General features: G+C 41.8%; 1 protein-coding gene across 1 annotated transcript in view; it reads right to left on the bottom strand.

Moving 5' to 3' along the window:
* LOC106580611 (neural-cadherin) overlaps nt 1–12,046 on the bottom strand; it is a 119,980-nt gene extending 107,934 nt beyond the window's left edge. The window contains exon 1 of the mRNA XM_045702620.1: nt 10,791–12,046. Within this exon, the coding sequence (XP_045558576.1) occupies nt 10,791–11,718 (928 nt within the window). The 5' untranslated portion in view covers nt 11,719–12,046. The remainder of the gene's footprint in view (nt 1–10,790) is intronic.
* Between the last annotated feature and the right edge of the window lie 11,798 nt (nt 12,047–23,844).

The following is a 23,844-nucleotide window of genomic DNA, read 5'->3' as shown; positions in this document are numbered from 1 at the left end:
CCATTTAATCAGCTTCTTGATATGCCACACCTGTCAGGTGGATGGATTATCTTGGCAAAGGAGAAATGCTCACTAATTGATAATAAAAAAATTGTGCACAACATTTGAGAGAAAAGCTTTTCGTTCGAATGGAACATTTCTGGGATTTTTATTCCAGCTCACGAAACATGGGACAAACACTTTACATGTTGCATTTATATTTTTGTTCAGTGTAATTGTGTTAGTTGAATGTATTTATTTAAACATGCTTTTAAGTGAAGCTGGTATCAAATGTGTTGAATTCTTCGAAGTAACAGAAAGCCTATAGCCCACCAGACAAATAGCAAAGCAGGACTGTAAAGTAAAGCTTTACCAACTGTTCTCTATCAGACAGAGTGAGAAACCAGAGTCATGCTCACTTCTAGTTTCAGCTCCCCATTAAGTTTATGTTGCCTTTTCTCTCCCCTGGAAAATGCCACATTTTCTACATTTTAGTCATTTAGCAGACGCTCTTATCCAGAGCCACTTGCAGTAGTGAATGCATACATTTCATACATTTACATTTTAGTCATTTAGCAGACACTCTTATCCAGAGTGACTTACAGTAGTGAATGCATACATTTCATTTCATGCATTTAAAAAAATAAAAATAAATGTACTGGCCCCCCATGGGATTCGAACCCACAACCCTGGCATTGCACACACCATGCTGACGTTGCAAACACCATGCTCTACCAACTGAGCCACAGGGAAGACTAGACCCTCCCCTAATGACCTGGATGAAACAAACCGGCTAGCAAAATCTAAATTAATAAGAAAAAAAATTGTATTAAATGAGCTTGAAAAATAACATGGCTCTCCTCCCCCCAAAAGCCTGATTGGATGGGCTTCTGATGTATATTCCAGAGTTTGGTTAATTAGTCAAGAAGAAAAAAATCACTGTGAAGACATGCTGTGTGTGTTTGTGTGTGATAGTTCAGAATCTGATTTAAGATGATTTGCCAAGCAGCATTGTAATTTTGCTCTGTGTCTCCTTGGCTGCGTTTAGACAGGCAGCCAAATTCTGATATTGCCATGGAAGCACAGTTTTGCCTCCGTCTCTGGTTAGACGGCACAATGGGTGTTTCATTTTGTTTGCATTCATCCCTCACATACATGCATACATACACACAAATGCACAAAATGTGAGCGCACACACACACACACACACACACACTCAAACACACACACACACACTCAAACACACACACACACACACACACACACACACACACACACACACACACACACACACACACACACACACACACACACACACACACACACACACACACACACAAGCTAGGGAACTGATGGCACTTAATGTATTCTCATGTCTTTGCTCTGGCGAGGTGTGAATTATTTTGTCCCTTGAGTACCACATCACACACTCACACACATACACACATACCCTCACACACACGCCTGCATACATACACTTTAAGAGCTTGTTAAAGAGCTTGTTTCCCTAACTACCAGGGGGTGGGCCTGGGTAAACTAGGGAATTACCCTTTTACACGGGTAGTTTACTCCTATTTGCCTTCAATCTCAAATAAAGCCCCCAATTGAACGTGAAATCTCCCACCGCCTGTGTTTGTTTGTTGATTTTCTGCCGTGCACAACCAAAGAGCTCGGCGCTCTATTTGATGAATTGATTTCTGCAGCCTTTAAATCTTTAAACAAGTCTCTTTTTTCAGGCAGTTTATTTCTCCCCCTTCGAAGTTGGCATTTCAAAAAGGAGCTCTTCACAGCCCTATGCAAATGATGGTCTATGACAGCGGCCCCTGAACCAAATGGATAACAACATGGTGGGATATTCTCTGGCCTCCATGCTTCCATAATATTGATTTCCCATCACAGGTTTCGACTGCCCAGGGACTTTCCGAAACATGTTGATGGGTTTTTGTGCCCCTCTCGTCTACCCCTCGTTTTACATAACTCTCTCTAACAGGGCAAATGTTTGTTTGTGTCTCACAAGATTCAAAACTAAAAACCTAATTAGAAGCCCTATTTCACATTGTGGCCAATGTGGGTTAACGAATAGCAATGACACCATCAAAGAAACAAAGTTAGATACATCCACAGAGCTTCACATATTCCCTGGGGTGTTTCAGGTGGTGGGAACAGTCTCACAGCAGGAGAGCAGCACTACCATAACAGCAGGTAAGACGTCTGTGTGCAAGTCATTACCTACAAGATGGGGAATTCGAGCATAATGACAGCATGGGTGTATGTGTACTCTAATGTGTGTGTGTGTGTGTGTGTGTGTGTGTGTGTGTGTGTGTGTGTGTGTGTGTGTGTGTGTGTGTGTGTGTGTGTGTGTGTGTGTGCCTCTGCCGCGGTGCAGGTGTGCCTCAAGTGGTGCTCTGTGGGCTGTATGGGAGGCCCAGGTGTTCCTCAACAACAGCCTGGTTATGTGGTCCATGCCTGGAGTCTAGTCCCATAATGAGCATCCGCTACCATAACACTGCACCTCATTAACCTGAGTGAGGCCGCTACAGCACTCCAAGTACAAGTTGCCTTCAGGCACAGATATAGGATCAGCTCATCCCCCACATATCATAATCTTAACCACTGGCCTTAGATCAGTGTCTAAGGGCATCTTTATCCTATTGTAGTGAGACCAGGCCTAAGCAGGCTAAAGTGATAGACGGGGAGGAACAGGAGAGATTAGATCTCTGCCACCCTCAGGCTGTAGAGGAACTCCTGAGCACAGCTCTGTCCATATTAGATCTGCTAATGAAGGCCCGTCTGGGGGCACAGGGAGGGTTTCTCTGTAACTGCCCTGAAATGGCACAATCTCCTATGTAAAGTGGGTTTCTACCTTATAATGGAGGTCTAGTAATATGTGTGAGAGAGAATAAGGAGATAGGAGGGGTGTAAAACGAGAAACAGAGAAACAGACAGACACTACTCCAAACAGGGACATAGCACATGCTATCTCTATCGTCACATGGGACCCATACACTATCACAGCTTATTGTGAAATAGACACAAATTACTTCTTCGAAATTTGTGACAGGTAAAACGCATTTTGTGTGTATTACACCATTTTCTTTCTTCATAACCCATTCGTGTACATTACACAAATTCCAATTTGTTGTGGCTAACGTTAGCTAGGCTAGCTAGGTGGCTAACTTTAAAGTTAGGGGTTAAGGTTAGGGTTAGGTAACATGCTAGCTAAGTAGTTAAAGGGTTAAGGTTAGTGGAAGGGTTGGCTAACAATCAAAGTAGTTGCAAAGTAGTTTAAAAGCAGTAAGTAGTTGCAAAGTTGCTAATTAGCTCAAATGCTAAAGTTGTCAGTGATGAGATTCGAACACACAACCTTTGGGTTGATAGATGTAGTAACAAAAGTTCAATCAGGAAGGCTGTTCTGAATGGGCGTCACTTTTTAGCATCCTCTAAGCATAATATATGAATATAGCTTCCTATCTCACGGCATAGTGGGTATTCATATGGTAGTGTTTATAATGTTACCACGTCTCTCCTCCTCCTTTACTATTAGCAAGCGCGAGGAATTGACCTATTAACATCAGCCTATGATCACGGCACACTAAGGCGACGTCACCACGCTTGTTTAACCTATGGGCTCAAATGTACAATAATCACTTTTGCTTCTTTCAACCAATGGGCATACATCCAGGGGAGTATTTATATGTCAACTCACCTCTCGTGTCTCTCACTTGCTGTTTTACAGCAACAGTCTTCCAAACAACCTTGTACCTCTCCACCACCACATGAAGGCCCGTCATCGGAACCCCATTCTCATAGAGGGGGGTTTTGATGTCAGCTGCCCAGCAAAGGGTTACCTGTTATCCGCATCTGACTCCGAGGAGCATTTCTCAGCCTGTACTCAATTGAACTGTCTTTAACTGGGATGGAAATGCACTGAATACAAAATAGCGTACTGCGCACGAAAACCTAAAAAATTTTGTGTGCCTGTCACAAGTTACCAATAAGCAATGTGTCTATTTTAAAACAATCAGTGATACTGGGTTGATGAGACGTTCTAGCTCCTGAGCCTATGAGTGAGTCTATAATACATGAATGCATGTCACATTCCATTCCTTCTCAATGACCACACACACAAACACCTTCCCAGATGCTGGCTGCATGACTGACGTCAAAACGGCACACTGTTCTCCTCTGGGGACTCTGAACACTAGAAAAGCAGGGACATACAGTCCATTGATCTGTTGATGGAACAACACAGCTGGGCTGTGCTGAAGGGCTGCACACACACACACATCTGAAAACTCACATCATTAGCTGTGAGAGAAAGTGAATGCCTAAATCCCTGATCACAGTGTGTATGTTGTCTTTTTTTAAACGAGAGCATTTCAAGTGCAAGCTGCCTCTGCTGTTGATGGAGAGGGATTTCAGAAGCATTTATTTATGTGTCTCCAGGAATTAATATAAATCCCAGCGTACAAGTTTGAGCGTGTCCAATTTCACAATTAAGATAAAGAGTGGCAGGGGAGATTTGATTTGTGTGCATACAGTGACTTCAGAAAGTATTTACACCACATTACTTTTTCCACATTTTGTTGTGTTACAGCCTGAATATAAAATCGAAAAAAAAAAAAATGTTAAATGTCACTTGCCTACACACAATACCCCATAAGGTCAAATAGGAATTATGTTTTTCCAAATTTTTTCCCAAATTTTTCCAAATGAGAGAGGGGCGGCTTTAGGCGGAACACAACCGTATCGTACCACATGCAAAACGATATGACAACAATAACGTCTAATGTAACTGGCCCCTCTAACAGTACAACTGGCCCCAGCTTGGCCCCCCTAGTTGAAATGGTCTAGAACCGCCACTGGTAGGTGGGGGAGAAAAAGTATCTATTTAATTCATTTTGAATTCAGTCTGTAAAACAAAATGTGGAATAAGACAAGGGATATGAATACTTACTGAAGGCACTGTATGTGTGTGCCTGTGTATGTGCGAGTGTGTGTATATATGGGAGGGAGTCCTCCGGTGAGTGGTGCGGGTGGGTCAGGATGTTCGGGGGCCAGTGGATGTTCGAATGACCTTGTCCTAGGTCGTCATAAAAAATGGTCTCCCTAGGGCTAGTGTGGAGCGGCTGTCAATAACCTATTATAACACAATGGAGAGGGCTGGGCCTCGCTCTGGCATGAAGTTCAATTATGAGACAGAGAGAGAGAGAGGGGGGGGGGGGCAATCAGATGAAAATGAGAGGCGAGAGAGAGAGACCATCACTGTATCCCGAGGCTAAGTCCAAGTCCCTGTCCTTGTGTGTGTGCATTCCCTTACAGCTGTAACGCTGATTCAGGCAGACCCAAACAGTTCTTCAGGGCCTCATTTGGTCCAAAAAAAGACCATTCTGGAGAGGTTTAGCTTCCTCACAATGATTTATCCTCCAGCGCGCTCCTACTTCTGCACACACACGCAGCAGAAGGTCACACACCGAGGTACAGGCACACATTGACAAAGATAAAGACAGGACTATCAACAAAAACACATAAATAGGCATATAGATTTGATAGAAGTATAAACCAATGCATAAACGCCCATATGTGTACCACACCGACACACACATTCCCCTTTCTCCTCCCATAACACTGAGCTAAAACTGCATGTGTACATATCTTTAATGATGTACACAGGTCCACAGGCATGTCTCTAAGCCATACAGTAAACAGCAGATGGGAGAAGGGTTTAATTGTCAGAAGTGGAGTTAGAAGGAGGAGACGCTGGTGTTACAGCAAGTCTAGAAGTACATTGTCTGGTTGCTTTAGCCCAGGGTGAGGCCAGAAATAAAGAAATAGATAAATAAAGAGAAAGACGGGAAGGAAGAAACCCTATCAAGCCGCGCCTGTCATCCAAATGTGTCACCCAAGGGCTCCCAAGCAGAGAAAATGTATGAAAGCATACTTTTTGCACCGTTATAATTTGATGACGGGACAGGGAGTGGGTGCACACACACACACACACACCTAAATAAAAGACAGGAGAAGGGGAAAAGATAAGCTCACACCAACTTACTCTCAAACAGCAATCCCCAGGTACTACATATAAACCTGATATACATGAGTACACAAACACAGTTCACACTCACATACGTTTATATCAAATTATTTTGTCCGGGATATTATTCAATGTGGTACTGAGATAGACACAAAGTGTGATTTCTGGCATCCGGCTCCTCCACAGTAACTTCTAATCTAACTGGAAGAACAGAGAGCCACTCCAGAAAAGTCCAGTCAGCAGCAAGCCCAGTCAGTCTGGTGTCTGTAAGCTCTACAGTGTGTGGGCCCCAATTTATCAAGCTCCTTTTCCACCAGCTGACGAAGGTACTTTCTAGTCTCTCTCATTTCTCTCCCTCTGCCTTCCTTTCTCTCCTTTTCTTTTTCACTCGTTCCATCACCCCAGGGCCAGCTCTCCCTGCTATGTTTGGGGAAAGATAAAGTTGTTTCTCGCAGAGGTTTTCCAAACTTTCATGGGTGCTAGCCCTGGATCCCCCTAGGGCAGGGGAATGGAAGGAACGGAGCTCTCCCACACACTCGACACACACAATCCATTATCGGCATTTACTAAGCCAATACACACATCATGGAGGGAGAGACTTGGGAAAAAGTGCCCCTCAGCATTGTACTGTAGACACACACATGCACACACTTTGAGTCGGCTCTACTTGCAGTGTTTCACCTACATGTGCTGAGGGCGGAGTGCCAAGCCCCCCTAAAGAAATTAACCAGGGCTGCAGAAATCAAAATGTTTGAAAGAAAAACACATGGAAAACAAATAAGACCAATGGACCACTAATTCTTCTTAGGATAAGGGGCGCAAAGCCAGGAGAGCCTGCCTGGCCTCGATATTGGAAGGGGGCACACTGCCCTGTGCAAAATCATTGTTAAGTCCCCTTTTTACACATAATGTCCCCCCAGCAGTGTATACACATAATGTCCCCCCAGCCGTGTATACACATAATGTCCCCCCAGCAGTGTATACACATAATGTCCCCCCAGCAGTGTATACACATAATGTCCCCCCAGCAGTGTATACACATAATGTCCCCCCAGCCGTGTATACACATAATGTCCCCCCAGCAGTGTATACACATAATGTCCCCCCAGCCGTGTATACACATAATGTCCCCCAGCCGTGTATACACATAATGTCCCCCCAGCAGTGTATACACATAATGTCCCCCCAGCAGTGTATACACATAATGTCCCCCCAGCCGTGTATACACATAATGTCCCCCCCAGCCGTGTATACACATAATGTCCCCCCAGCCGTGTATACACATAATGTCCCCCCAGCCGTGTATACACATAATGTCCCCCCAGCCGTGTATACACATAATGTCCCCCCAGCAGTGTATACACATAATGTCCCCCCAGCCGTGTATACACATAATGTCCCCCCAGCCGTGTATACACATAATGTCCCCCCAGCCGTGTATACACATAATGTCCCCCCAGCCGTGTATACACATAATGTCCCCCCAGCAGTGTATACACATAATGTCCCCCCAGCAGTGTATACACATAATGTCCCCCCAGCCGTGTATACACATAATGTCCCCCCAGCCGTGTATACACATAATGTCCCCCCAGCCGTGTATACACATAATGTCCCCCCAGCCGTGTATACACATAATGTCCCCCCAGCAGTGTATACACATAATGTCCCCCCAGCCGTGTATACACATAATGTCCCCCCAGCCGTGTATACACATAATGTCCCCCCAGCAGTGTATACACATAATGCTATAATGGCTCAAGACAAACCACTGTGTGTGTGACCGGCTTGTTAATTAACTGGTATTTGACACCAAAGTTGAGTCACCAACACTGGTGTCCTCTGAACCTTCTCTTCCCGCTCGCAACACAGGTTTAAGCAAGGCCAATGTGGCCTACAAATAATCATGGACACATGAGAAGACACAAATATAGGAACACACATGTATCTGTGTATGTACAGAACATAACAGATCAGTAATATTGAGCTTTCTTCAAGTGAAAGACAACTTCAATTCACATCCAGAAATAAATACAGTACTTGAATCTGTTCTACAACTGGCATTAAAAGGCCTAAGAAGTGCCAGACATGGAAGACAAAGACGAAAATTGAGGAAAAAGAGAAACAGTGTGTGTGCGTGCGTGTGTGTGTGTGTGTGTGTGTGTGTGGAAAGACAAACAAAGGGGTGGAAAGTATTCTAGACCCATCCACACACTTGGGGCAGATTGTGTTATCTGAAAGCATCTAGTATTTAGAACAGAAAAAAATAACTATTCCTCTTCAAACACACTCAAATGGAATGTGGCACAGTGGCACTCGGCTAGACAATAGTTTGAACAGTAATTATGTCCCCAAAGACCTTTGCATTGGCGCTCTCCCTAGCAATGCCGCAAGAGAGGAAAGCAATGCTTCTGGTTACATGTGGTTTACTCCAAAAGACATTCCCCATGCCAGTGAATTTATCTAAGCTGCATGTGTTTAACTTATTATGCAGTGAATGTAATACTTTAATTGGCTATATGGGGAGATAATATGCATTATTAAACAAATCTCACAAACAAATACTTGAACACCATTAAGAATATATAGGCCTAGGTTATAATTGGGATGTGCAGTGAACACACATGCAGACATCCTTACAACACATGCAGACATCGTTACAGAGTTATAGTTTGACATAAAGACTACACAGTCATACTGGGTCTGTCTAGTAGACTCTTGTGGGGGGCTCTCTCAAGCATTTTGGTAGGGTTTGCTGATAGTTAAAAGTGTCCCTGCTCCATTTTGACAATTCCACACAGTACATTTTGGTCGTTATTCTATTTGAACTCGCTCCAGTATCAAAAGAAACTTATTTTTTCCCTCATATCTGCAGCTGGTACAATAACATTCCTCCTAGCAGCACAACATCTATATTATAATCTATCTACTCATATTCAAACTGAGGACTTCAACAAGATGTAAGACGACATTATCTTCATGGGAGAAGCTTCCGTTAGCACCCGGGCGGGAAAGGTTTTATAAATTCATTTCTCATTTTTATGCAGCGCCGACAATATAAATCATGTAGACAATCTGTTGGTTGACCTAATTTGCCGGGTGAGGCTTGTGTTAATAATTAAGCGCCAATTGAACATGACTTGAAGTTTCCTGGTTTAATCATATGTTGTAGCACAACATTACAACAATGCAATAAATACTGAGTAATGAGTTTAGTGCGGAAAATCTGAATTCTAGTAAACTTTTCGCATGAGACCACCACTGAATAAACTAGACTCCAAAGTCCCTTACACAAACAAACTATCTCCTGTGAAGTCAGTTGTATAGGTTTGTAAAACCACATGTGCCAGACTAGGAATGTCAGGGTGAATAAATAATCATAATTACTCTAAATAAACAGTGGATGAGGCAGAGTTCTCGTTTGGAAAACTTGATTACCTCTAGATCCACTTGGCATGTCAGAGGATACTTTTTCTGTCGTGATTAAGGCACTTGGCCAAACATTTACTTTGGGAGCAATCAAATCCTCACCTGGACAACTTTTCATTATATGATGTTAATGAGGGTTGACCTGTCTGAATTCAATCCCAGTCTAAATCCGAGAAATAAAATGTTTTTCAGTTGTGACTATCATCTAAAACACCAGGCTAATCGTTAGGCCTGTTATACAGGCTATGGTAATGTCTTCAACTTTATAACCATCTCCAGCATCATAATTCTTAAACCTATAACTAGCATAATGGTACAGTGTAGGTTTAGGACACAGAAAAGAAACCAAAAATGCATTTCTTTGTCCATAAAATCTATTTGGCAAAAACTCTACAGATGTTCATGTCCTTAATAGCGCCAGTGCACACCCATACATTGACACTCATGTGTTGGACACTGGGGACAGTGGGCAGACGTGTCTTGTATGCGTAGCCACACACACATTTCCATCATCCAAGAGCTATAATCCTGTTTACCCAATTAGCGACCTGCCGGCAACAAATAACACCTTCACCTAGCGTGTCAATGATGTGGAATGAACGTAGAGCGGACACATGCATCCCAGCGTGTGATAAATAGCCAAATAGGTTCTTGAGAATATCATTTCCGCGCAGCCTGACTGACAACTGGCCATGCAGTAGAATTAAGACTAATTGAATAAAAGTCCTTATTGTACTTCAAAATGTAGGCTATATATTATGCAAAACAACAAAAACACCGGCCATAAGGAATTCTGAATGAATAAGATCCTGCCAGGTTCCGTTGCCAACTGATCTTCTACTGCGTACGGTTCTGCAGCACAGCTCGCGCATCCAACGGATGAAATAGTAATATACCCATACCAAACGTCACCTTATTCACACCTGATATCAAGTTATTGTCCAGTTTTAAAATTATTCTGCGAAAGTGTGCGTTATTTTTTTTATTCATTGTTTTACATTGCAGCCTAATACATAGCTAAACATGTTTTTTTTCTTCCTATAGCAAGTAACCTTTATCTAAAAGCCCTGAGCAAATACAACAGGATACGCTGAGTCTCTCACTCACTCACAATGATGCTTAGACCTATAAAATACTGTTTCACATCAGTGTCGGATAAAGTAATGGTGCACGGCGACAGAGACTTTCCCAAATGAGCCTCATTCAACACTGTACCAGCGGCATAGGCATAGCCTACATTTTCCAAACAGACAGGTTCCTCAGACAACTGGCAACTTTTAATGGGAAAGACACTGAAAACACACGACACTGCACCTTTACGCACAGAGCCATTACACTCCATTCTTACCTCTGAGGTTTTGGATTTTGACTATGACCTCCGCGGGGGACTTCAGTCTGTGCGCGAGATACAAACGACCCGAGTCCCTTTCGATCTGAACCGGGGAGTCCGCCTCTGATATTACCTCGAACCACTTTTTTTCAAACTTCTGGTCAGGCACGGTGTATATCATGTCACCGACTTTGACATCCTCTGAGACCGTCACTGTGTAGAACAGTTCCTCGGAGACCGCTCGGGGCCTCCTAACCTTCGAGACAGCAGGTCTCTGCACATCAAGGTGAAGTGTCACCGGCTTACTTATCAATGCGACATCTCCATTATCTTGAGCGTAAATACGGACTGTTAGGTTCATGATACCAATGAGAGAACTGACCAGCATTACCTGTCCGGTTTTGGGAACTACGTAGACATGTTGGCATTTTGGAGATGCGTAATAAGTGACCCGGCCATTCTTTCCACCGTCGGGATCCTTTGCAAAACAACGGACCAATTCGGAACCGATAGGGGTCAATTCATCAACTTTTACCCTTTCGTTTTCCATGATGAACCGGGGTATGTTGTCGTTTGAATCAAGCACCTCTATTTTAATCACCACAGCACTATTCAAACAACCAGAAAGCACAACCATCAAATCGTACACTGCTATAAACTCTCTGTCCAAAGTTTCTGTGGATTTCAAAATAAGATGTTTTTCTCCATGATGGTAAACCAAACGAAAATCTGATGCGTCCTTCCCTTCCAAAGCAATGTCCAGTTCCGAAACATGACAGTTGTTTCCAACCGGTAAAGCTACCCCATCCACCATTGTTCCAGCGGGCGAGTTCTCCACAATTTGTCCATAATACACAGGCAGCTTTGAATTCCCCGTTGAAAATGAAACCAATGCGACAAGCAAAAATGTCTTCAGGGCTACGGTTCCGTTTGTAGCTCCCGTCATGTTTCCATCAAATCAGTTTTGTCACTCTAGTCCAACATAAAAGTTTCTTACGGCATATATAATCGAACAATTATTGTTATTAATGCTAGGTGAGTAGATATATGGTGTAAATGTCCCCAAAAGTGCAATGCTTCAGCAATGAAAAAGTAGCAGTCCCTCAAAGAACAGCGCCAAAGTGACAAATTAGCTTCCAGCTTATTCCGTGAAGCATCACTTGAGCGCATAGAGGATGAATTCTACACTGACAGGCATAGGCTACACGCCGCAGATGCTCCATGTGGTACTATGATCGCCGCCCTTCCAGGCACAGCCAATCGGAGATCGGAATGGGACGGAAAGACTGCTATCGGCCAGCCCACACGCAGTTTGATTTAGCTGAGCAGGAGACGAACGTTGGAGAGCTTTTAGTATTCAGGCCCACAATTTAAAATGCTGTGTGCAAGCAATGGGTGAGTTTTGTTTGCTGGAGAGGCTTGTCCCCAGAATACACATTCGTTTTCTTGGTTTTGGGCCAAATGTTATCAGTGTTCTGTTGGGCTGCGCTACAGGCAACATGATAGGCCTCAAATGTTGTTTGGATTACCTCCCTTGATAGAAAGGCTTTATACTAAACAAAAGTTATTTTTAATTTTTAATTTGTTATGGTTCCTGGTAGGAGTACATTGTTCTGCTTTCAACGTGTGACTTCAGGAACCAATTTGTCTTCTCACCATTATAAGAATAGTCTAATAAAACAAAACAAATATATTAAAGCTGAAAAATGTACCTTTTGGGGGCACGACCAAATTCACATAGAAATGTGTGTTATAGATGTGTCACTCATTGAAAGCAAGTCTAAGAAGTGGTAGATCTGTTTCTATGCTTTCAGTTCTTATGTTTTTGCATCTAGTACTTTCGGTTTTGTACACCAGCTTCAAACAGCTGAAAGTACAATATTTTTGGTTATGAAACATATTTCACAGCGGTTTAGATGGTACAATGATTCTCTACACTATACTTGCTCTAAATTAGGCGAACTATTAGAATTTTAGCAGAGCGATTTCTGCATAGTGCGTCTTTACATTTTTAGTAACCAATATGCCTAATTACTTTTTTGTTATGCATTTAATGGACAGTTCCACCCCAAAACGTTCACTTGGTATTTATTTCATTTGTCCATTGTTGATATAGTCCCAAAATGTTTTGCATGTCAGCAATCAAGTTTTCACATTTTTCATATGATGCCACATTCATCATACCGGCTGTATTTCTGTATTTTGAAAGTTATTTGTCTTGAAAACTTGATTGCTGACATGCAAAACATTTTGAGACAATATCAACAATGGACAAATTAAATAAATACCAAAATGTATAATTTTTGGGTAGAGTTTTCCTTTAATGGTATGTGTTTAGACAGAAATGAATAACTTCATGAATAATCATCACTGTGAGACGTAAACTTATATCATGATTAGTAGGTTTGTTACACCTTTGAAATTTGTCAACATAAACTGTCTGATTGATTAGCTTGCACCAAACCTTGACATTTTACAGAACTACCTCTTGTTTTTTCTGTAGATTAAATTAATTGTAATTTAATTGGAGGATAAACTGACCACACCATGATGAGTGAAGATTTGGACAAATACTTGGGTCAATCACAAGTCCAATCGCTCACATGGCTGCAGTGCACACCTCTAATGGCTTGTCCTTGGTCACCCATCCTCGCTTCTGATACCCACGCAGAAACTTCTGGGTGTAGCTTAAGGGGGACTCGGACCAGCAACCATGCATTTGTCATTCCACACTGTCTGCTGCCTTACCATATGGGACCCCAATGTAATACACCATTATTATCAGAAGTGAAGTCTCACTATTGTGTGGAAACGAATTACAGATCATGGCTCTACCATACCAAAATGTATTGAACCACACAAAATGCCCTTCCCTGTACAATGAGAAGAGGTTAGCCAGTTAGGCCTACTGCCATGCCAATGACATGTTTAGGCTATTTATTTTGTCAGAGTTCAACCACAAATGCATTTTGGGACTGGATCAATACACATTCTGCTTCAAGTCAAGAAGTAATCAGCAACCTCTGCATTGCATTTCACTTGTGATTTATGTAGCCTAATCCTTACATTCCCATTGGAGACCAATATGAGGAACAATATTATCAACCTGGTCTCAGAGCATTTCGTATGATTCTGTATGTAAATTTGGTACACTCAGTTTAGTATGTTACGTTTCGTATGGTATGTATTAATTTGTGATTGTCCATCACCTATTTCGTATTTGTTACGAATTTGTATTATATGTTACGAATTTACTAAGCATACAATATGTTGAGAATTTGCTAAATACATGATATGTTACGGATTCTAGCTAGGTGGCTAATGGTAGCTAGCTGGCTAACGTTGACTAGGGGTTAGGGGTTACGGTTAAGGTTAAGTTGAGGAGTTAGGTTAAAGGGTTAAGAATATGGTTAGGGGAAGGGTTAGCTAAAAGGGTTAAGGTTAGGGTTAGGGTTAGCTAAAAGGCCTAAGGTTAACGTTAGGGGAAGGGTTAGATAACATGCTAAGCAGTTGCAAAGTAGCTAAAAAGTAGTACGTAGTTAGCTAATTAGCTAAAATGCTGAAGTTGTCCGTGATGCGATTCAAACTCACAACCTTTTGGTTGCTAGACATTCACATTTTACGCCCACCCATCCACCCTGACCACCTGTCTTATTTAACCAAATTAAACATATCATACTCATTGAAGTGTCCCGGATTTACTTTTACTCTGTTGCAAAATGTTTTGCAACGAAAATCAGAGTGTCTATTTGACAAACTTTTTACAAAACGTTTTGCAAAGGAATCCAACTACTGAATATACACCGGCCCAAGGCTCAGGTAGCTGACATCCTATAAGAACATTTATATTTTTATTCACCAGACATGGAATTGAAATAGGCAGCAATTATAGGCTGGCCTACTTGCTCAAACTTGGCTAGACAATGTGATCATTTTGGTCTTCTCCAGCTGTCGGTATTGCAGTGGTGTGTATTCATGGATGCCAAGGGAAGCCAGGCTCCACCAAAAAATGTACCAAGAAAAAACGAACAAAATAACATACAAAATGATGTATCTTTCATCTCTCTGCGTTTAATATATTTCCTTCAATTCGCAAGAGGCTGAACGCATCTCAAGGCAGAAAGCATCTGAGCAGAACGAAACAGCGGCCCTCTGTCTAAGTATGTGTAGTGTATCTATTTGATGCTGTCTGGTCAGAAAGAGTATGACATTGTTGTTAAAGTGTCAAGGGAAGCTAGTTTGGATTTGTCTTCAGTCCACTCACATCACATGCCAAATGTTATTATTGTTGCATCTCGTTGTGTTGTTGTTGTCCGGTGGCTAGCTAGCTAGCTAAAATCTTCCCTTTCCTAAACTAGCCATCGATGGAGATAGGGATTTGGACTTGTGGTTTTACTTAATTCTCCGTACTGGCCATTGATTATAAATGTGATTCTGATCCAACCATAAATTTATACATTGTGCCCCTGGCCTGAGAGGACGGAAGTTCAACATGTAGAATGCTTATGTTATTAACTAGCTGGCCTGGCGCATCGCCGCCCATGAAAGGAAGTTAGGCAAGTGAGCAAGTATTTTAGCCAGGTAGTCTAGGACAACAAAAACTAAAAGCGTGTACTGTATGACAGAGCCAAAGACGGTTTATGTAACATGAAAGAGGAGGATGGCATTGGCGTTTCTCTACGAGTAAGGTGAGTCAACATGTTTTTTCTACTTGCATGCACGAACACACACACAAACGCACACAAATCAGGACCATGGACAGCCACATCATATTTAGCTTATGTTGATTGGACTAAATCGTTTTTGGTATCTTTTAGTTGTCACCTTATTAGACTAAGCATAGTTGATTAGATGATGTTGAAATGTTAAAGTTGAAATGGGGATGGAATAGTGGAGGCAGCTTGCGGTAACTCTCTGTGGTTCTAAATCAATAGTTGTTTAAGGGGTCCGAAAATGTCAGAAACATTAACTTGCTTGACCATGCTTTAGGTCATGTAACTGTTTGTTACATGCAATATGTTTTGTGGACTTCACAGGACAGGTGTTGTTCTCCGGTTTTATGATGAAACTAATGTGAGGTTGAATTTATTCTGCCACTGCGTCTTCTTATTGTCTCAGTCATAGGCCTTTATATCACAGTGTCAAGGCATATGAACTAACAGGTTATAGAGCAAACAACGCGATTATCACAACACATACAGTTGAAGTCGGAAGTTTACATACACCTTAGCCAAATACATTTAAACTCAGTTTTTCACAATTCCTGACATCTAATCCTAGTAAAGATTCCCTGTCTTAGGTCAGTTAGGATCACCACTTTATTTTAAGAATATGAAATATCAGAATAATAGCAGAGAGAATGACTTATTTCAGCTTTTATTTCTTTTATAACATTCCCAGTGGGTCAGAAGTTTACTTACACTCAATTAGTATTTGGTAGCATTGCCTTTAAATTGTTTAACTTAGGTCAAACGTTTCGGGTAGCCTTCCACAAGCTTCCCACATAAAGTTTGGGGAATTTTAGCCCATTCCTCCTGACAGAGCTGGTGTAACTGAGTCAGGTTTGTAGGCCTCCTTGCTCGCACACGCTTTTACAGTTCTGCCCACAAATTTTCAATGGGATTGAGGTCAGGGCTTTGTGATGGCCACTCCAATACCTTGACTTTGTTGTCCTTAAGCCATTTTGCCACAACTTTGGAAGTATGCTTGGGGTCATTGTCCATTCGGAAGACCCATTTGCGACCAAGCTTTAACTTCCTGACTGATGTCTTGAGATGTTGCTTCAATATAGCCACATCATTTCCCCTCATGATGCCATCTATTTTGTGAAGTGCACCAGTCCCTCCTGCAGCAAATCACCCCCATAACATGATGCTGCCACCACCGTGCTTCATTCAAACCGTAGTCTGGCTTTTTTATGGCGGTTTTGGAGCAGTGGCTTCTTCCTTCTGAGCGGCCTTTCAGGTTATGTCGATATAGGACTCGTTTTACTGTGGATATAGGTACTTTTGTACCTGTTTCCTCCAGCATCTTCACAAGGTCCTTTGCTGTTGTTCTGGGATTGATTTGCACTTTCGCACCAAAGTATGTTCATTTCTAGGAGACAGAACGCATCTCCTTCCTGAGCGGTATGATGGCTGCGTGGTCCCATGGTGTTTATACTTGCGTACTATTGTTTGTACAGATGAACGTGGTACCTTCAGGCGTTTGGAAATTGCTCCCAAGGATGAACCAGACTTGTGGAGGTCTATAATTTTTTTTCAGCGGTCTTGGCTGTTTTATTTTGATTTTTCCATGATGTCAAGCAAAGAGGCACTGAGTTTGAAGGTAGGCCTTGAAATACATCCACAGGTACACCTCCAATTGACTCAAATGATGTTAATTAGCTTATCAGAAGCTTCTAAAGCCATGACATAATTTTCTGGAATTTTCCAAGCTGTTTAAAGGCACAGTTAACTTAGTGTATGTAAACTTCTGACCCACTGAAATTGTGATACAGTGAATTATAAGTGAAATAATCTGTCTGTAAACAATTGTTGGAAAAATTACTTGTGTCATCCACAAAGTAGATGTCCTAACCGACTTGCCAAAACTATAGTTTGTTAACAAGAAATTTGTGAAGTGGTTGAAAAATGAGTTTTAATGACTCCAACCTAAGTGTATGTTAACTTCCGACTTCAACTGTAGGTTGTAATATGGCATTGTTTCTGGATTTGCTTCCCCGGTGATTTTACCCACGCACCACAACTGCAATATTGTCAGAATAACACAAAACTCAACACCAAACAAGTGTATGTGGGTGAGCGAGAGTCGAGTGAGAAGAATCATTAGCCTATGCTACTCACCAACTAATATTCTGTCGAAGGAAAGAGAGTTGAAAATGTGGCCATTGAAGTGAACTGAAGGGGGACTCAAAGAAGACATCAAAACCCGCGCAATCAATGACATCAGATAGCGGCAAATCTTCAAAGATTATGCAACACAACAAGAAATCAATATGGCATCCAACGCCTTATTAAAACGTTTTAAAAAATACACTTCCGGTCAAAAGTTTTAGAACACCCACTCAATCAAGGTTTTTTTTCAATTTTATTTTTTTACTATTTTCTACATTGTAGAATAATAGTGAAGACATCAAAACTATTAAATAACACATATGGAATCGTGTAGAAACCAAAAAAGAGTTAAACAAATCAAAATATATTTTATATTTGAGATTTTTCAAATAGCCACCCTTTCCCTCGATGACAGCTTCGCACATTCTTGGCATTCTCTCAACCAGCTTCACCTGGAATGATTTTCCAACAGTCTTGAAGGAGTTCCCACATATGCTGATCACTTGTTGGCTGCTTTTCCTTCACTCTGCAGTCCGACTCATCCCAAATCATCTCAATTTGGTTGAGGTCGGGTGATTGTGGAGGCCAGGTCATCTGATGCAGCACTCCATTACTCTCCTTCTTGGTAAAATAGCCCTTACACATCCTTTAGGTGTGTTGGGTCATTGTCCTGTTGAAAAATAAATGATAGTCCCACTAAGCCCAAACCAGATGGGATGGCGTATCGCTGCAGAATGCTGTGGTAGCCATGCTGGTTAAGTGTGCCTTGAATTCTAAATACATCACAGACAGTGTCACCAGCAAAGCACCCCCACACCATAACACCTCCTCCTCCATGCTTTATACATGCGGAGATCATCCATTCACCCACAACGCGTCTCACAAAGACACGGTGGTTGGAACCAAAAATCTCCAATTTGGACTCCAGACCAAAGGACACATTTCCACCGGTCTAATGTCCATTGCTTGTGTTTCTTGGCCCAAGCAAGTCTCTTCTTCTTATTTGTGTCCTTTAGTAGTGGTTTCTTTGCATCAATTCGACCATGAAGGTCTGATTCGCACAGTCTCCTCTGAACAGTTGATGTTGAGATGTGTCTGTTACTTGAACTCTGTGAAGCATTTATTTGGGCTGCAATTTCTGAGGCTGGTAACTCTAATGAACGTATCCTCTGCAGCAGAGGTAACCCTGGGTCTTGCATTCCTGTGGCGGTCCTCATGAGAGCCAGTTTCATCATAGTGCTTGATTGTTTTTGCGACTGCACTTGAAGAAACTTGACAAGTTCTTGAAATGTACTGTATTGACGTACCTTCATGTCTTAAAGTAATGATGAACTGTCGTTTCTCTTTGCTTATTTGAGCTGTTCTTGCCATAATATGGACTTGGTCTTTTACCAAATAGGGCTATCTTCTGTATACCCCCCTACAACTGATTGTCTCAAATGCATTAAGAAGGAAAGAAATTCCACAAATTAACTTTTAAGAAGGCACACCTGTTAATTGAAATGCATTCCTTATGAAGCTGGTTGAGAGAATGCCAAGAGTGTGCAAAGCTGTCATCAAGGCAAAGGGTGGCTATTTGAAGAATCTCAAATTTAAAATATATTTTGATTTGTTTAACACTTTTTTGGATAATACACAATTCCATGTGTGTTATGTCATAGTTTGATGTCTTCACTATTTTTCTACAATGTAGAAAATAGTAAAAATAAAGAAAAACCCTTGAATGAGTAGGTATTCTAAAACTTTTCACTGGTTGTGTATATATCAAATGAAATAACTATTTCTGAACCTTTCTCAACAAATAACTGTGTTCATTGACTAAATTGCATTTTTGGAGCTGAGAACATGCTGACAAATTGTGTTAGGCTAATCGGTCTACCTTACCTAGTTTGGAGTTGTTTGCGCATGCTTGCTGAGATAATAAAACAACACTACAAAAGCCTTCTCACCAATATTTTTGTAATTTCAACTCCTAGTGACAGGCAGTCAAGATTGATCCTCATTTGATGAAAAGCATCCAAAATGCAGACTACATGATAATGAGGCACCAAAATGTGTAGGCCTAGTTTAGGTTGGACCTCAATATTTGCTGTCTCTCATTCACTGGCAATAATTTGTCAAGGATCCTTTTCAATGAAAATGCAATCTGGGTGCTAGGCTACTGCCAGAGATTTTCCTTTTAGAGTTTTATTGACCAAACCTCCAAGCCTGTTGTGTGTAGCCTATGCAGTATAGCTGCATGCTGTTTAAAGGGCAACTCAAGAACCAATTTCTCTGGTTGAAAACGGCCTATGTGGCATCGATATACTCTGAACAAAAATATATACGGAACAAATATTTAAACGCAACATGTAAAGTGTTTCATGAGCTGGAATAAAAGATCGCAGAAATTTTCCATGCGCACAAAAACTTTATTTCTCTCAAATGTTGTGCAAAAATGTGTTTACATCCCTGTCAGTGAGTATTCCTCCTTTGCCAAGATAATTAATCCACCTGGCAGGTGTGACAAATTAATAAGCTGATTAAACAGCATGATCATTACACAGGTGAAACCTTGTGCTGTGGACAATAAAATGCTACTACTCTAAAATGTGCAGTTTTGTCACACAACACAATGCCACAGATGTCTCAAGTTTTGAGGGAGCGTGCAATTGACATGCTGACTGCAGGAATGTCCACCAGAGCTGTTGCCAGAGAATTGAATGTTCATTTCTCCAAGCTGCCTCCAAAGCCTCACAACTGCGGACCATGTGTATGGCCTCGTGAGGGCGAGCGTTTTTCTGATGTCAATGTTGTGAACAGAGTGCCCCATGGTGGCAGTGGTGTTATGGTATGGGCAGGCGTAAGCTACAGACTACGACAACAATTGCGTTTTATCAATGGCAATTTGAATGCGCAGAGATACTGTGATGAGATCCTGAGGCCCAATGTTGTGCCATTTATGCCTCATGTTTCAGCATGATAATGCACGGCCCCATGTCGCAAGGATCTGTACACAATTCCTGGAAGCTGAACATTTCCCAGTTCTTCCATGGTTTGCATACTCACCTCACATGTCACCCGTTGAGCATGCTTGGGATGCTCTGGATTGATGTTTACTACAGAGTGTTCCAGTTCCCGCCAATATCCAGAAACTTCGCACAGCCATTGAGGAGGAGTGGGACAACATTCCACAGGCCACAATCAACAGCCTGATCAACTTTATGTGAAGCAGATGTCGCGCTGCATGAGGCAAATGGTGGTCACACCAGATACTGACTGGTTTTCTGATCCATGCCCCTACCTTTTTTTATGGTATCTGTGACCAACAGATGCATATCTGTATTCCCAGTCATGTGAAATCCATAGATTAGGGCCTAATGAATTTATTTCAATTGACTGATTTCCTTATATGAACTATAACTCAGTAAACATTTAGAAGTGTTTGTATGTTTATATTTTTGTTCAGTGTAAGTCAGAAACATCTATGCTGTGTTCATACCTTAGTGGGAAGGTGGTAATTACCAATTGTGAAGTCGTAAAAACCATTTGGATGTATTCATGTACTTTTAACTCGTTGATAAACGCCAATTGGCTAATGGCCAACAAGCTGCATCAACCATAACTAAAACTACAGCTATCATGTTTGGAAACAAATTCTAGCATTCAAAAACACATAAATAGATTAATTTTTATAAATAATGTTTTGTTGTTACATTTATCTGCCAAAAATGCTGTTATTGAGGTCATTTCCTTAGTAGGCAACATCAGAGGTCAGCATGTTGGAGAAGTCGAACCTCAGGGATGATAGACGAGTTTCCTACTAGTAATTACAAGTTGGAGGGGCGTTCATGTGGATTTTTACCAATCCTATGTGGTAAATACCACCTTCCCATTTGGTTATAAATGTAGCATTATTCCAGTGCCAAAATTAACTAAAAAGATTAAGTAGGATCATTTTGGTCATAAAGTCAGTATATTACAAAATGCAGTTTTGTGAGATTTGTGTAAATGAGTTTGTCACGACTTACATGGGGTTGGGTTTTGATTTCGATCATGCCCACTCCTCCATTAACACAGGATTGTAATGCCTGGGGACAATTGTCATGCACAGATAAACAGCTACGGTGATTGTGATCTATCCAATCGTACGGCAGATTACAGATAATGAGACAGACCTGCCCACATTATGCGGCTCCTCGGACTTGTTTACATAAGTTAACATGTCACCAATGTTATGTTGAAAGAACACTTGGCCCTTAAGCCCTTTATGGAGTGGCAACTTGCTGATGTGTTTGGTAGTGATCACTCCAGTCTGCCCAGTGCTTGAACTTGGACTGAAATAGGTGCCAGTAGCCTACTCATTTTGGGTGCCGGTACTGTTTATATTTATGTGTCCAGAACTAATAATTTGTAGCTAATATTCTATGAGTTCCAAAAACGTCTAAATTAATGACTGATTTCTTGATTTATCTTAGATTAATTCTGACAATTTTGAGGAAGTGGTAGGCTAGTGGCTATGTTGTTGCTATGGTGTCTCAAGAGCAACAAACAACAGCAACTGCCAGTGTACGACAACACAACCACATCGAACCACACCCCTGAGACTGAAATACATTTTTTGAATAAGCAACAGAAAAACACATTTGCATGTTTTGAGTGAGTTAGGATCCTTTTAGTTGATCTTTTAGGTTCCTACTCCCTGTTGAACCATGTTCAGCATATCTAGACTGAGCCATTTGTTACTGTAGAGGTGGTTCCAAATGAGACAACTGTCATACATCTCAAATTGGACCCTGGATATGGGCATCATTTAAGAGGCATTGTGGTGCCTGCTTCACCATTTTGGATGAAGCCGAGAATTGTTCAGTCATGGTTCCCATATCCTCCAACACAAGGCCCTTTTGAGCAGGCAGCCCAGGCGAGGCAGACCCAGAGCCTGAAGGCTATTGCTAAAACAACATTTTCCAGCACCAGCAACACAGTACAGTACGGTACTGCATGTCTCCTGCGAAGCTCTCTCTCTTCTTTCCACTTCCTTGCACATACGCTTCATCAGATTTCTTCAGTGCTGTACTGTTTGTTATTCTCCCCGACATATGAGCAGTATCTCATTACAAGAGACATGTTGCGTACATGTGAGAGAACGGCATGATTTTGCACTGAATACCCAGTTGTAAACATGTCTTACTTTTTTCATGTCATTGATAAAATAACCAAAGGCAGATAAACATATTAATTATCATTCAAGTCGAAACACACATTTTCTTCTTCAAACACACTTGTCTTTCAAGGAAAATGGAACCTGACCTCATGCAGGATTCACATTGAGACAGGGATTGAATAGGGAAAATAACACCTGAAATATGCAGTGTATATATTTATACAGTTAATGGGGAATAGGTTAAGCATGAAAACTCCAGTCATAAAACATCGGCCCCTACAGCAAGAAAAAAAGCCCCCAACCTCGGTCGTCTTTTGAAAAGCCGTAACACAAATTACAGCAATTTACCCCGAAAGGCAGCACGTGTGTGACAGGGGAATGGGTTTGTAGTTGATGGTGTCAAATGTCGTGTCGCCGGCACTCACGCCAGTCTTTCATCATATTTTGGCATGCCTCTCTGCAGAAAAAAAATGACAGGGAGTAAGAGAGTAAAAGAAGGCAATCTGGTGAACCTTGACCTTACAACCGCCGTCTAAGGTCAAGAGAACTGACAAGTGTTTCTTTCTGTGCTCAGTTTGTCTGATCCTCTTCATTTTCATCCACTTTCTCCCCGACACTTTCCCTGCTCTTCATCTCCCTGTCACAGACACCTCCCTCTCCTCTCTCCATCCCTATTATTCCTTCCTCTATGTATCCCTCTCACATTCCCTCTCTCCATCTCTGAATAGTGTGAACTGAGCTGACAGTCAAATGAATGTCAGGTGGGTCCCACCTCCTCCCCTTGAAAACACAGAGTGAGAATTATTCAGCAGTTGAAAGGCTGCCTGTGTGTCCCTGCACTCCCTGTGTGTGTGTGTGTGTGTGTGTGTGTGTGTGTGTGTGTGTGTGTGTGTGTGTGTGTGTGTGTGTGTGTGTGTGTGTGTGTGTGTGTGTGTGTGTGTGTGTGTGTGTGTGGGGGGGGGTCCCTGTTTTATGTATCAGATCTCTGGCTTTGTGTAATGCTGCATGACACTACTGGTATGTGTGTGGGACTGTGGGAGCGTGTATTTTCCCCTGTCGCAGTGCCCCTTGGGACCTGAGTGTGTATAACACA

The sequence above is a fragment of the Salmo salar genome, chromosome ssa02 (genome assembly GCF_905237065.1).
Source record: "Salmo salar chromosome ssa02, Ssal_v3.1, whole genome shotgun sequence".
NCBI classification, from domain to species: Eukaryota; Metazoa; Chordata; class Actinopteri; order Salmoniformes; family Salmonidae; genus Salmo; species Salmo salar.
Note: the sequence above shows the minus strand (reverse complement) of the source record. Positions and strands in the feature narration are given on the sequence as shown.